The sequence below is a fragment of the Coturnix japonica genome, chromosome 1 (genome assembly GCF_001577835.2).
Source record: "Coturnix japonica isolate 7356 chromosome 1, Coturnix japonica 2.1, whole genome shotgun sequence".
NCBI lineage: Eukaryota > Metazoa > Chordata > Aves > Galliformes > Phasianidae > Coturnix > Coturnix japonica.
In genome coordinates, this window is record NC_029516.1 from 825726 (window position 1) to 841085 (window position 15360).

The following is a 15360-nucleotide window of genomic DNA, read 5'->3' on the forward strand; positions in this document are numbered from 1 at the left end:
GAGGTGGCTGAAGCGAGGAAAACGACAGCGGGGAGATGATCCAAAATGTTTATTTTTCACATGAAAATTATACATATATATATGAGGCATTAAAGGGCTGTGAGGCGACGGAGAGCGCTGTAGTGACCTCCCCAACATGGCGCCGGGCCCTGAAGTGGAAGCCGCCAATATGGCGCCTCCCGCTCTTCCCTTCCCCATCACCCCTCCCCAAGATGGCGCCGCCACCGCCCCCTCCCCAAGATGGCGCCTCCTCTCTCCCCATTACCCCCACCTCGCCCTCCCCATCATGGCACCCTCGGCTCATCCCTCTCCCTCCCCATCATGGCGGCGGCGCCGCGCTATGACGCCATACGTCCTCCTCCCCCCCCCCCCCCCCTTCTCTCCCTCTCCCCCCCGGCCTCCTCCCGCCGCCGCCGCTCTCCGCTCGCCGCTCCCCGCCTCTCCCCTCCGCCATTGCGGCGGCTCCGCCCGGGCCGCGTCGCTTTCCCCCTTCTCCTCTCACTCTCTCCCCGGTCGCCGCCCGCCTGAGGCCTCACGGCGCAGGCCCGCCGCAGCGCAGCCGCTCTGAGGTGAGTGTCCTACCGCGCAATCTCCAGCTCCTCCAGCCCCGGCGCAGCCGCAGCAACGCGGGGGCCCCCGCCGGCCGCCAGCACCCCCGGCCCCGCAGCCCCGAGCTGGGCCGCGACGCACCGGGAGGGGGGTCCGGGGAACGGCATTGGGATCGGGATGGGCCTCGGGGATCCATTGAAATATGGGGAGAGGGAAGGGAATGGAAGGAGGAAGGGATCGGGCCGGGCCCGCACGCGGGAGGAGAGCGGGGACAGCGGGGACCCCTCTGCCATTTTGTGCGCCCTAACGCTGCTTCTTCCTATCCCGGCCCGTCTGTAGTTCGGCCTTTACCCCCCACCCGGTTTGTTTCTTTATTTTCACTCCTTTTTATTTTTTATTATTATTATTTTTTTTTTCTTATTTATTTTCCCCACCTTTTCAATTCCCCCCTTATATATTTTTTATTATTTATTTTTTTTTCCTAATTATATATAATTATATATATAATTTATATATATAATATTTTATATATATATTTATATATATAATATTTTTAATCTAATTTTTCCCTTTTCATTTTATCTGTTTTCCCCCTTTTTATCTTATTTTCCTTTTCATTTTATCATATTTTCCTTTTAATTTTTTAATTTGTATTTTTTTAACATATTTTCACATTCCCCCTTTTTATTTTTCCTTTTCCCCCCCCTTTCAATATTTATTATTTGCCCCCCTTTCAATATTTATTATTTGCCCCCCTTTCAATTTTTATTATTTGCCCCCCTTTCAATTTTTATTATTTGCCCCCCTTTCAATTTTTATTATTTTCCCCCCTTTCAATTTTTATTATTTGCCCCCCTTTCAATTTTTATTTGCCCCTATTTTCCCCTCTTCAATTTGCTCCTTCTTTTTATTTTTTATTTTATTTTTCCCCTTATAATTTTCCTTTTTATTTTTTATTTTCCCTTCATTTTTTTCTCATTAACATTTTTTTACTTTTATTTTAAATCCCCCTTAATATTTTTTCCCTCCCTCCATTTGTAAGATTTTCCCCTTTTTTCATTTCCTCTTTATTTTCCCCCTTTTAATTATTCATACATATATATTAGATAGATATATATATTTATCTTTCCCCTTCTAATATATATATATTTATCCTCTCCTTTTAATTTTCTCCCTGTTTATTTTTTTCCACTCTTTTTTTTTTTTTTTTTATCCCCTTTTTAATGTTTCTTCCATTTAGGTTTTCCCCCTTTTCCTTCCTGTTAAGTTTTTTTACTTCCCTTTGTCATTATTTTTACTTCTTTCCCCCATTTAATTTTTTCCTTTCTCCCCCCTTTCCCTCCTCTCCCTCTTTTATTTTTTATTTTTCCCCATTTTTCTTATGCCTTTTTTTCCTTCTTACTTTCTCCTCTCCCTCCTTTTTAGTTTGACCCCCTTTTTTACCTCTTCCCTTTATTCCTCCTCTCCCTTCTTATTGGGCTGCATTGTGGCCATGGGGCTCCCACTGCTTCCTGAGCCATTTGGGATTGGGAACCATCACAGAGCACAAAATCCCCACCTTAAACTTGCACAGAAAGAGCTCTTTTGCATCTACCACTAATCCTGGTAACATGAAGAAATATTTTCTATGCGTATCTTCAAGATTTGGATGCTCTGTTCCCCCTTCCTAGAGCTATTCCCAGAATTAGAGGCCTTTTGGCATGGTGTGGTTCTGCCTTTGAGTTTCTGGCCTCGCTGGTGGTTTGTCATTTTTCATCCATTTTGATGCGTTTATGCTTTGGTGTTCCCTTGGCCATTGGGTCACCTGCAGCATTTTGCTCATCCTTAGAGTTGTGGGGTTGCTCTTCTCATGCCTTAATAGCGAGGAGATGGACGAGAAATCGTTCTGTTTTCTATTTGTTAATGTCTGTGGTTGAGCATTGGTGGGAAAGAGGAAGTGTCTGGCTACTTTGGAAGGCTCAGAATGACGTGGATTTACATTGGAATTTTGGTCTTTTTCCATCATGGCTGGCAATCACATTGACTTTCATTAGGATTTTGGTCTTGTCCAGGATGGCTGGGGATCATGTTGATTTTCTTTGGTGTTTGTTCTTGCCTATCATGGCAGAGGATCACGCTGACTTTCTTTGGGGTTTTGGTCTCATCCGTCATGGATGAGGATCGTATGGACTTTTCTTGGGTTTTTGACCTCATTCATCACAGATTTGGATCACGTTGGCTTTTTGGGGGGCATTTGGTCCTGTCTACCATGGATTTGGATCACATTGACTTTCTTTGGGGTTTTGGTCCTGTCCATCATGAATGAGGATCACATTGACTTTCTTTGGGCCTTTGGTTTCATCCATCATGGATTTGGATCACATTGACTTTCTTTGGGGTTTCATCCATCACGGGTTTGGATCACATTGACTTTCTTTGGGGTCTTGGTATCGTTCATTATAGCTAAGTGCTATCATGTAGAGTTACATCATCTAATACATCTTTTTCTCCATGTCTTTACTCCAGTGGAGCTTTATGTCACACTTTTTAGAGCTCTCCTGTTATTTAGGTGCAGCCTTAGTGATGAATGGGCTCTCACTGCCATAAATCCAATGGCGTGTGTGGCATTGGGAAAATGCATGGCATAAACCTGGTAGAGGATGTTGAGCAAAGGCTACATTGTAACTCCTGCCACACAGTGCTTTATGTTTGGTAGTAATTAGGCTTTAATTACTGGCCTTAATGAAGGCCTTATGTGCCTGGTCAGCTGCGCAGATATCGGCTTTTAATTTTAAGTATTTTAGGTGTGAGGGCTATCAAAAGTCTTGGAATTTGCTTTTTGTTTTTCCAATGCTCACAAACCAGGAGCATCTTCGATAGATTTATCACAACCTGCTCAGCTTCTGGCAGGCTCAAACCTGGAGGCTTTGAGCTTCGTAATGAAAATGAAGCGTGAATGGCCACAGCATCACAGGTTGGGAGCCCTGGGAGATTCCATTCAGCCTCCCTGGAGGCTTCGGGTTCTTTTTCATATATATATATATATTTGCTGTAGCCTTTTATGATCTGGAAAGCAGCCCAGAAAATAACTTCTAGGAAGGAAGCTGGGTGCAGTGCCTCTGTAGGATGTCCTTGCATCCCCTCTACCATGAAAATGTAATAGATCTTCATGCGTAATGCCGTGTGCTGTCAATAGAACTTAGCTCCTGTTGGTTTTCATTGTAAGTACTGCTTTAAAATTCAACTTTGGACTACTACTGCTGCTCCTGAAGGAAGTCCAGAGGAAGAATGTATCGTTAACTTTATTTTTGTACCAGTGATTATCCAGTAATTGAGTTACTTAATAAATTAATTCTGTAATACACTCCTTGGTCTTCTTAAATAACTCTTGGCACGTGGTGGGGATCTCGCCTGCTTTGCTCTGTGAGTTGTAACTGTAGTAGAAAGAATGGTGCTGAGGTGGCACTTGGAGCAGAGGCTTTGTGACTCTCCCGTCTCTCCTCTAATGAACTTCATTAGCTGTTTGGTAGATAGCCTCTTGCTAAGGGTGCTTGTCTAAAATAAGAAGCAGCTACAGCCAGCTGAGGATAAAAGTTCTGTCTTTGGGATTTCAGCTGCCATACCAGCAGCCCACCGAGGACCCCTAGGTGATGGGGCTGAGTGGCACTGAGGCACGTCTTACTTGTATTTAAAGGTAATCTGTCCCCTTGTGGTTTAAAACTACTCATCTCTCATCCAGTTTGGTGGTTGCTCATGTCCCCACTGTTGAAGGTAGGTCTATTGGTTTCCGCCATCCCAACCCAATGAAGGTAGGTCTATTGGTTTTAGCCGTCCCAACCCAATGAAGGTAGGTCTGTTGGTTTCCGCCATCCCAACCCAATGAAGGTAGGTCTATTGGTTTCAGCCATCCCAACCCAATTGACCTCCTCCAGCCCAACCCTTTCTTCTTGGATCCTCCCATCTGGCAGAGGCTGTTTGGGTTTTTGGTTGTGGATGACTTGCCTGTTGAGCTCCAAGGAGTCTGTGCTATTGATGGATAAGACATTGTAGAGCTGAAAGCTGTATCTAGTGGAGGGCCGCAGGCATCCATCCTGCTGATGTGTTGACATCAATGAAATGCCATAGTTTTCCATCCTGTACGATGTAGATGTTCAGAGACTTGTGCAGCACTTTGTGTTGCAGGTATATTCCATCTGATCCAGGTTCTATAGAATTGAAGAGCCCAGCATTATTTTGTAGTTGCTTTTCACCCTTTTGTCCTGTTTTGTGGGTAATGGGGGCATGTTGTTGTGCACGGAGCACATTGCTGTGCTGGGCTTCCTCACCTGCATTATTTTGGTTGGTGTTGATGGTTTCCTGCCTCCTTGAGGGCCTGATAAAAAGGAGATATCTGATGGTTGTAAACTAAAAGAAGGGGGGATTTAGGTTAGATGTTGGCAGGGTGTTGGAACTGGGTGGTCTTTGAGATCCCCTCCAACCTACTCCATTCCATGATTCTATGACAAGTCATGCAATCAGAAAGAAACCGGTTCCCACCCACTGTTCATTACGTAACCCTCTAATTAAAGTCATCAAACGGAGATGACTCCGCGGCTCAGGAAACTTCCCCCATGTCTGGGTCAAAAATACTTCCTCCGTGCTTTATTTACATTGTGACATCCTCGATGTTGTGTCAATTAATTCTTACCCCACAAGTTTATTTTTGGCTTCAGCTGTTGAGTCTCCTTCTATTCAGGCCCCCAAAAGGTCTTTTAACTCTTCAGTTTTCCCTATAAAGGAGAGAGGACTTGAGGTAGTGCTGCTCTCTTTCTCCCTAGGAAATCCAAGCTGATGTGAATCACTTCTCATAGTTGCTTAGGGCGGCAAGTTGTTGTTTTCTTTTTCTGGCTCATTATTTCTGCACCATATTTTTGAGTGAATGGTAAAGCATTCAGGGTGGGTCTCTTGCCCAAGAAGCAAATGCTGTGTGTTCTTATGATGGCTGTAATGCTTAAACTCTGATAATGAGAAGCATACGTGGATAGAGGTGGCGGTGAGGAAATGTCAAAGACCTCCAAAACACAAAATGTGGCAGCAAATAAAATGTTGAGTTCTGTTTTCCATGCACAAAATAAATGGTGGTTGTGTGTTGTAGCAGCTCCTAAAACCTCCCTCAGCTCCCATGTTTGTTCAGAGTGTGAGCAGCCCCATTTTCTATATAGGCATGCTTGTTATAAACATGTAATAAATGTTTCATCTTTTAACAGATTTAGTTTTGAGTGTTTAGCTTGCATGGAAAACAGCTGCATAGTAAGTGATGTGCCTTGAGGAGGAAGGTGGCCAGGTTAATGAGCTTTGTTGGTCCCACAGAGGGGAAAAATGTTCTTAAAGTGCACTTAAATCCAGCTCGCAGGTAGTTAGGTAATTGCAGAGTGGTCTCATCTTGCTGAGCCACAGATAGACATTGGGTTTGGGTGGTGCTGTGTGGACTTTGATGGTCTTCATCGGTCCCTTCCAATTGGGATGTCCTGTGATCTAATAGCTGTCCCCTTTCTCTCCTGGTCAAGGTGGAGCCTCTCCTCCAAAACCAAGTGTGATCTCAGAGGTGTAGTTCAGCCTGGGTTTAGGATAGACCATGGCATGGTGGCCTCTGGGGTCCTTCCCAACCCGTTCTATGAGCTCCCTGCAGAACACGTCACCAACAGAACCACCCAGCCTTGTAGCCAGGCCTGCCATCTTAGGTCAGAGCTATGTAATTCAGTGCAGATAATTTAATTAGGGCTGTACCCTGTGCCCTTACCACGTGGTAGATGACTGAGCTAAGGCAACGTGAGGGCAAACAATGCTGTTGGCTGAGTGCTCAGGGCAGCAGCCAAGGCCAACAGGTTGATCTCTTGGTGTTGTTTCCAAATCTGTTGTCTCCAAATGTGCTGTTATGTTGCCTCCAAATCCCAGTGAGCATCTCTGTGCTGTCTGCCAACCACTGCCCTCACACTCGTGTGCTCCTCGCAGTGCTCCCATTATGTTCCCTTGCAGCAGCCCAGTGTAACAGTAATCCTTTGCCTCTATAAAAGAGGATTAAAAATGGGAACATTCGTACCTTAATTCAGCCTGCCAGGGCTGTGCTCTGTCTTTTGGGCAGTAATCCTGTTGGGAGAGGGCCGTCAGCAAACAGCAGATCCTCTCTGGTCATGCTGTTGATAGGGTTAGCAATTCTTCAAATTAATTAAAAAGCTGTAACAACTAGAGAAGAGCAACTCGCTTAGAATGACTTAAAGGCTGCGTGGTTCAGGGTAAAATAATTAGAAATGGGGATTTCCATGCTTCTTGAAATGAATGTGCACAAATGGACATAACGGTACCTTTGAGGATGCTGTTTGTCAGATGCTTTGCTGTCCAGACTCCACTTACATGCTTAATAAACGGGTGTAAAGTGCCATTGGTTTCTTTTCCAGGCTTTCTGTGTTTCCTGCAGCTCTTTTAGGTGATATGCTGATGAGAAAGGCATGATAAAAGACATGGATTTGGTTTTCTAGGATTTTTATTTCTTTTAGGGTTCTTTGTGCTGCGATTGCTGGCATAGGGATTATTTCTCCAGCCTAATTAAAAGGATAATTGCATTAAGCCACAGGAGGACGCTGTGGGATGACGAGAGGTGGATTTCAGTCCCTCCTAGGGCTTGAGTTACTGCGTTTCTGCCAGAGCTCAACCACAGCAAATTCTCCATAACAATGGGATTTTTGCATTTCAGTGTGTTTTCAGTGAGTTAAGGTAATAATAAATATACAAGTCAATCTTGCTGCTGATGGATGGCATTGTTTCCTTATCAAACCTGCATTACTAATTCCATCAAGGCTCATCATTGCACGGGAATGGCATCGAACCCTATCTAAAGGTGAATGAGTGAATAATATTTAACCTGGGAGAGCTGTCAGCAGGTTGGATGCTATGCAGAGACTTCCAGTAGGAGTCCAAAGCCTCATTTTAGGAAGGACGTGAGGGCTTCGTTTTGCATCCCCCTAAGAAAAGCCAGGACTTGGTGTTGCTTGGCTGTGGCACTGACAAGAGATGGAGCTGAGACCCATCCAAAATGGGTCAAAATGTGGCTACAGTGGTCTGCTGTGAGGGCTGATCAGCAGCAGTGGTTTAAGGCATGATTGCAATTGTCCTCATGGAAATCTCAGAGGATGAGATTAATTCTCCCACCATTGAAACCTGCTGATGAGATGCTCATGGGATGAAGAAGTACCTCTGCTTTAGAAAAAATGCATAGAGAGCTTTGTGCCAGAACAGCAAAACACAGTGGGAAACCATTTCTGAAGCAGAATTCCCTCAAATAGGAATAGGAAATTTATTTTATCAGTAGGTGGTGTGTGATTAATTTCTCACCGGATCACTTTTCACTTAGGAAATGTTCCAGGCTGTTCTTGCAGGGAGCTGGGAATTCATCTAAACCTATAGCACCAATGGAAAATAGGCTTTAAAATCAAACAACCTGCTGTGGTGAGCACATAGGACTTACACAGGACAAGTGCTTTCTCATCTCATCCTGTAGAAGAGTTGCACACAAGCAACTGAGCAGTGCTGAGCACCACTACCACATCACAGCTCCTGCAGGCAATCCTTGTGCAAGATGGGGAAGGAGGAAGGTTGAGCAGCAGATATCTATGCACTGATGGGGAAGCTCGTTTCCTAGCAGAGGTGCTGGTACGTGTGGCTGGAAATTACCACAGTGCTGCAAGAAGAAGAGCCAGCAGCACCGTTGTATGGGGTTTAACACACCCAGATCACAGCAACCCCCGAGAACAAAGGTGCCAGTGTGATGGTGGTGGTTTCATGCAAAGCAAATGGCTTATTTACAGGGCAGGCTTGAATCCATTAAAGGCATATTAAACTCCAGATGCTCACCAACTTTACAAAAGGAGTGGAAGAAAGGAAGGAGGTGTTGCACATTTTTTGGAAGGAAAAAAAAAAATCAGCTCTCCGAGCACGGAGCAGCATTTCCTTGCAGTTAAAAGCGTGATGCTGGAATAGCGAGACAGGTTTAATGTCATTTTCCTTTTTAAAGCTGGTTTTCAGACTGAGCTGCGTAGCTCCGGATAGTGCTGTGCAATGCACTGTTCGGTTCAGGATGCTTGATATTGGGTCTGCAGCTCAGTGATCAAGCAGAAAATGGAAGAGGGGAAACTAGGAACGTTTCCATTCCTTTGGAACTAATAAAGAAATGAGCCGGAGGGATCATTTGTGGCTATGCCAAATGGGCCCTTGCTCCAAGACCTCTAAATTAACTTCAGGTGGGTCCATTACCACCCAGCAATCTGATTTATGTTTAATAGAAGAAGCAGTGCTGGGGAGAGCTGTGCCTCGGTACCTTCGTGGGCTGCTGCACCTCAGTTTTCTGCCTGTGTTGTTTCTCAATCCTTGCTTATTCCATACACAAAGTGGAACTGCTGTGGTATCAGTGCCCAACTGAGGCCTCGATCTCCAAAATCTTCACCTAGGAGACATTGTGGTGATAGCAAGGAGTATTCACAAAGAAAAGACAGAACTATTTTATGAAGAATTGAGTTTTCAAAGGAGAAACCTCCACCCAAAGTGTCCAAGCAGAAGAAAGATCTGGTTGCAGAATTTGGAGTTACGGTCTACATAGAGTAGGTCTCAGCCCTTTTCCTTCTGTCTTCATTCACGTGGTCCATTCTTTGCATCTGTATGGAAATTATTTAAACATCCCAAGACGTTTTTCCATCTGCTTTATTCTTGTGTGGGCATCTTATCTTTGGCTCAGTTTAAAGCACTCCTGAAGCAACACTATCATGAGATGGCGGTAGGGGAGTTCCTCCAGTAGGGTAACCTGCATGGCTTCATGTCGATGTGGTTACTCCTACTCACACCACAGATGACACTGAGTAGACACGAGCTCCATTTTCAACCACACGTCTTTGAATTGAACATAGAATTTACAGTTTTTGTGCTCCATTTCCGTTGTTTTCTGCTGTTTCTGGTGGTCAGGTTATGCTATTTTGGGTTGCTTTTCTCCTCCAGCACCTGGTATTCTTCCAGCTCTGGTGTCAGCAGCGCATCAGAGGAGGTTCCATCGCGACCACAAAGCAACTGTGCACTGCATGGTGAGGTGACTTTATCCTCATTTCTCTGTTTTCAAGCATTTTAAAGATTTAAAAAATACTTCTGGCTTTCATACAAGGCTTCAGGACTAAGCCACAGCTACCAGGAAACGTCTCCACAGGCAGTGTTGTGGTATAAGGGTTTCCTTGCACCTGAATTTGTTCAGTTTAATAAAGCAGAAGAGGAATAAACATTCATTCTCTGGAATGAGGAGCATTCATTTCTGAAATGAATCAAGAATGAGTTTTTCCTTTCATGCTCTATGTAATAATTCCTTTTCCAGACCATCAGATTCATGTCGAAGCTGCTTTGGGTGGCTCTTTTTGGTGGCTCTTTGGATGGTTCTTCCTCTGTGCTCACAGCCTGATTTCTACCAGGAATCCCGCGGGAATAATATGAAAAGATGGATAATACAAATAATGACCCAAACTTTCAACACACGGCTACGAGGCTTTTGCCCTTCAGATGCTGGAGGTGTTTGGGAATTTTCCATAAGGCAAATGCCCAGACATGAAAAGAGTGCAGAAGGTGGAGTGGAAAATTGGTGTTAAGTGAAGTCAGCTATTGGGTCAAACTGGAGTTAATCCAAATTACAATGTGGAAATGAGTTACTGAAGCTTGTAGTGTTGGGATGTGCACAACTGGGCAGGCTTCTGCATCCACTGGGGAGCAAGTCCTGGTTTGTGGTAGATGTGTAGTAGTTTCTTGCCCCCTTTTCCCAGTTTTTATTTACTTTTATATAGCCTGAAATGATGAAGATGAGGGTACAGAAAGGGCAGAGCCAGGTTCTGCTTGGTAGTGGAAGCACAATGCGTGCCTGTAAAAAATGAGAGCAAATACCCACACATTCCTGTCTGCTCTTTATGGGCCACCCATGTGTTGATGTTGGTCACCCAGCTGGTTGTTTGCCCACTTAGGAATGCATGACCCATAGTTTCAGTTTGAGTGGTATTGCCCTGGTTCAAGCATTTTTCCTCCTAAAGAAAGCAGTGTCAGAAACATCGCTCGTTTTACAATCTCATTTCCTGGGGAGCAGAGCGGCAGCTATGCTTTGTCACATATTTTCTGGTAGTATTTTTTTTATGAGGATAAATACTTCTTTATTTCAATGGAAAGCACTTTATGTTGTATGGCACCATGGGGAAAACAGCAGTGAACCACTTCAGACAAAGCAAGCCTAGTGGTTTGGGAAAAGCATGGCCTGCTGTGCTGCTCCATTAAGGTTTTGCATGAAATCTCCCTTGCTTCCTCCATTTTTCTCTAGTGATAGCAAAATAAATTCATTAGAAGAAGATTATGCTGGATCTATTTCCAACCAAAAGATTTCATGTTGCTTCAGTGCATCTTGGCATCTCAACCCCTTCCTTACTGGAGGTATTTGAATTGGTGCTCTTTTGGATGGTTCTAACATCACAGTGGCTTGTAAGCAGGGCTGAATAACTCCTGGTTCCGTTGTGAGTTGGATTGTGAGTGGGAAGGTGGTTGGAGCTTTAACCTCCATAGCTTTGCAATGGTCTCACAACTGCTTTTTGGCAGGTCGGAGCTCTCCTAATGCGTGCCTAGCTAGGAAACAGCCTAAACTCCATCTGTTGGGAGCCCAAATGGTGTTTAATTTCCATCCATGCAACTTAAGAACAGTTAGGGCTTCTCATAGTGTTTCCCAGACAAGAAACTGACTTTTCTAGATAGGTGATGCCAAAATAAGAGTCAGCTCCACCATGAGGTTGGTGGCTCTTAGCAAAGCCATTCATTCTGTGATTCCACTATTAGAAGGATAGGAGGGAAACTAGATTGGGTTTGGCACATTTGGCATTTTGGGAAGTTCAATACCTCTTTTGGGAAGATCTAGCTGGATTTCTTTGCATTGGGAATTGAGAAACCATTCCTAAATGCCTAGGTTGGAGTTATCTTAGGAGGACAAAGGCTGCTGCAAAAAGAACCATCACTGTGCAATGCCATACATGGAGTGAACCAATCTCAATCCCATATTCAGAGATAACCCACCCTGATCCTGTACATGGAGCTAATCCATCCTAAAGCCCTGGACCTGCTGGCTGGAAGCTGTCCATTGAGCAAGAGGATGTGACTACCCACAGCCATTTTGGTAATAGTGTGATATTTGGAAACTTATCTGTGTGATAGTGGGTTTTTGCTTGGCTCATCCTAAGTCTCTAGTCGGTGTTTTCATCTATGAACTCCTCATCTCCATTCAACACCATGTGTGCCTCTGGCATTTGAGCAGGAAGCTTTCCCTTAGTGCTGTCCAGGGAATATTCTCCCTCCGTTTGAGATGCAGCTTTTTGTTTCCCATTAAAAAAATAACAATAATAATTAAAAAATAGCTGTGCTTGAGTCAACTATAGAAAATGATTGTGGATGAATGTTTGGAGGATGGGACTCGCTAAAATAATTGATTTGCTGGTTGTGGTGTCTTCAAGTTGAAGCTGCCTTTGATGGAAGTGCATAAATGCCCTCAGTGTTCAGTACACAATGATGTTGGTACTTCATCCCATAGCCTTGGACATGCCTTGCCTTTCTTCCTATCCCAGAATCAGCACAAGACTCGGGTTATCTCCTGTCCTCAGTTGGAGGTGCTCTCCCTTCTCCTCCATTCTTTCCACGGAGCAGCCTGCATTTGTAATCATTCTTCTTGCAATCTCTCAAGTAGTTGTTCTAGGTTGGTTTGGCCAAGAGAACTTTAGCCAAGAGCTCTTTCTCCTGGCATGGATCTCAGTGTCCCATTCTTCCTGTGTGGTTGGTCCCGATGATGTCATTTTTGGGCTCACCATCAGCCTGATGACTAATTTGTCAGAGTGGCTGTCATGCTGATCATTTGCAAAGCATTGTGTATTTCTGGCACGTTATATATGTGATAAAAGTTATGGGAAGCTTTGGAAGAGCAAAGCTGCGTGCTGGCATGCTATGGTTGAGTTGATGGTGCAGCGCACCATGGCCAGGTCTGTGTTCCTGGCTCTCTCCTTTTGAAAAGCTGAACAGATTTCAATGGAGAGGGGTGTGGTAAAGAGCTTTTAATCCTGTGGACTTTTGTCCTAGGATGCTGAGGTTGGGTTATGTAGTGCTCTTGAGCATCTTACCTTGTTGTCAAAGTGGCAGAAATAAGCTCCAGGCACACAGCTTGGGAATGCCAGGTGTGTTCAGACCTTTCCTCCAGCAATGGTGCCTGTTTTTGGTGCTGTGATGTGTAGCTGAGAAATAGGATTTTTCAGAACCTCTTCTACCTTCTGGATCAGCAATGTCCCTCCTGTGGAAGCCCACTAGGGGAGGTAACCTCTGTTCCTTCCTGCTCACCCAGCTTCCTTTACCTGTTGTTTATGGTACACGTGTCCCTAACACCCACTCTGTGACCTTTCTCTCCCTTCCAGTACCTATTGATGGAAGAACACGGCGTGACTCAAACAGAACACATGGCCACCATCGAGGCCCACGCAGTGGCCCAGCAGGTGCAGCAGGTCCACGTGGCCACCTACACGGAGCACAGCATGCTGAGTGCCGACGAGGACTCACCTTCCTCACCTGAGGACACATCCTATGATGACTCTGACATCCTCAACTCCACGGCTACCGATGAGGTGACGGCCCACCTGGCTGCAGCAGGTAAAGCAGCAGGGTGCTCAGCATCCTTGTAATGACATATCGTTCATACAGACTGTCACCAACTGTGCCTGGGGGTGTCCAAGTCATCCTTTCACTCCCTTGGGATGTTGTGAATGCTTCCTTCTCACTTCAGTTTTAGTAGGGCTGTAAGGTCCCTTCCAACCCAGACATATCATGGTTCTGTGATCCTTAAGGACCCTTCCAACCCAGCCATACCATGGTTCTGTGATGTATAAAGACCCTTCCTGCCCAACCATATAGTGATTCTGTGAACTGTAAGGTCCCTTCCAATCTATCCATATCATGATTATGTGATGCATAAGGACCCTTCCAACCCAACAACCCATTCCATAATCTTTAATGTCCCTTCCAACCCATTCTGGGATTTTATGATCCTTAAGGCTCATTCCAGCCCAAGCCATTCTATTTATGGAATGAAGAACTGTTTCAGGATATCAAAACCCTTCCAGTAAACCCCTGCCGCATCCTCAGTATTTGCCTTGAAATGGGTTTACCTCTCTAGTAGAAAAAAAGCAATGATAAATGATAAATAAGCACTCACAAACTGATCTGGCTCCTTATCTGTGGAATAAAGCTCCTGACCCGCTTGTCAGAAGTTGTGCAAAGCAGCTCAATATCGGCGCTTATAGATGCGGTGAGCGTCCCTGCTAAACATGCTGAGCAGTCAACCCTTGCTACAGACAGCTTGCAGTTGGAAGTGAGGACATGACAACAGGTTGTCTTGACAAAAAGGTAAAATCTTTAGGAGTTTTTATAGAGAGTGGTGAAAAGGTAACTGCTCCAGGATAAACTTTTCTGGATATGTACCAGTATGAAAGGAGGAGGATTGTGTGCAATAAGAAAGCCCAGCTTTAGCTGTTGGAATATATATTAATGAAGAAGAGAGAGTTAAGCAGAGGTTACTGTCAATGGCTTCAAGCTTGTATAGAAAAAAAAATGAAAGTGAGGAAATGGGAAGAAAGATGTGGTTCAGGTTGAGGTTGGAAGTCTGCAGTGGTCACATACCTACATCTGCTTTGTGAAGTTTTTGAATCCAAGTGGTGTGAGGCCTTGCTGGCCATGTGTGATAGCTTGGCTTGGAGCAGTAGGACCAGATGTTGTGTATCCTGGGTCCTAAAGCATTTAAACGAGTTATCACGATGAACTGCCACCCCAGGTGATATAAACTGAGAGCTAACACAAAAAACATCCCCATATCTGGTGGTTCCCCAATATGTGGTGGTTCCACAGCTGTGGGCTGTGAGACTACCATCTCCTGCTGTCAGGAGCAGTGCTGGACTGGGATCTGGCTTCTTCTCAGCTTTATTCTCCTTGAGATCAGGCTGAAACACGGATGTGAAATCTGCTTGAGTGACGATGTTCAAAACTAGTCTCTCACCGTGCTTGATCACTCTTGGAGCTCTTCTGTGCCTGTACATTGATTCTCACAGCTTCATGGTCCTGAACACCATCCCGCTGAGCATTCCACAACCCTACTGGGCATTCCTCTGCTTTGCTTATTATTTTTGCAGCCTCAGCTCCTGCAGGATTTTCCTTTTCCTTCCCAGCACCCTGGTGGGCGGTTGCAGGAGAGTCTCACTGCAAGGGAACCCCAGGTACCCCCCAGTCTCTGGCTGTACCTCCCATGCCCAGTATATCCAAAGCTTGTGCACAATACAGGTTTTCTGCCTAAGTTGGCTCTCAGTATTTAAAATAAATTATGGTGATTGTGGCACTTGGTAGCTTAGGGTTTTCTGCTCCTGTAGCTGCACCTTTGTTAAACACAAAGCTTTGGAGCCACCTTATGTGGCCTTTCAGCTCTGACATGTGGAGAAACAATGGGATGCTGGGCAGTCTGATGTGGTGATGGGCAACTAAGCCCATAGTAGGGGTTGGGGCTGGGGGGGGCTTTGAGGTCCCTTCCAACCCAACCATTCTCTGATTCTGTGACCTTTAAGGTCCCTCCCAACCCAAGTCATTCTGAGATTCTGTATGGTCCCCTCCAACCAAATTATTCCATCATTTTATGATCATTAAGGTCCCTTCCAGCCCAACCATTCCATCGTTCCATGATATCTTTATGGCCAATTCCAACCCAAGCCATTCTGTATCTGG

At 45.0% G+C, this 15360-nt stretch overlaps 1 protein-coding gene across 6 annotated transcripts in view; it reads left to right on the forward strand.

Annotated features, from left to right (window-relative positions):
- Positions 1–398: 398 nt before the first annotated feature.
- The window catches only part of NRF1 (nuclear respiratory factor 1), a 45065-nt gene continuing 30103 nt past the window's right edge, over positions 399–15360 (forward strand). For 2 of the 6 annotated variants that reach the window (XM_015856007.1, XM_032447717.1), the window contains exons 1-2: positions 399–569; positions 13014–13245. In XM_015856007.1, the coding sequence (XP_015711493.1) occupies positions 13023–13245 (223 nt within the window). In that variant the 5' untranslated portion in view covers positions 399–569; positions 13014–13022. Of the gene's footprint in view, positions 570–1929; positions 12915–13013; positions 13246–14542; positions 14862–15360 lie in introns of those variants that run through there. The other 4 variants (XM_032447732.1, XM_015855854.2, XM_015855926.2 and 1 more) reach the window with 4 other exon arrangements.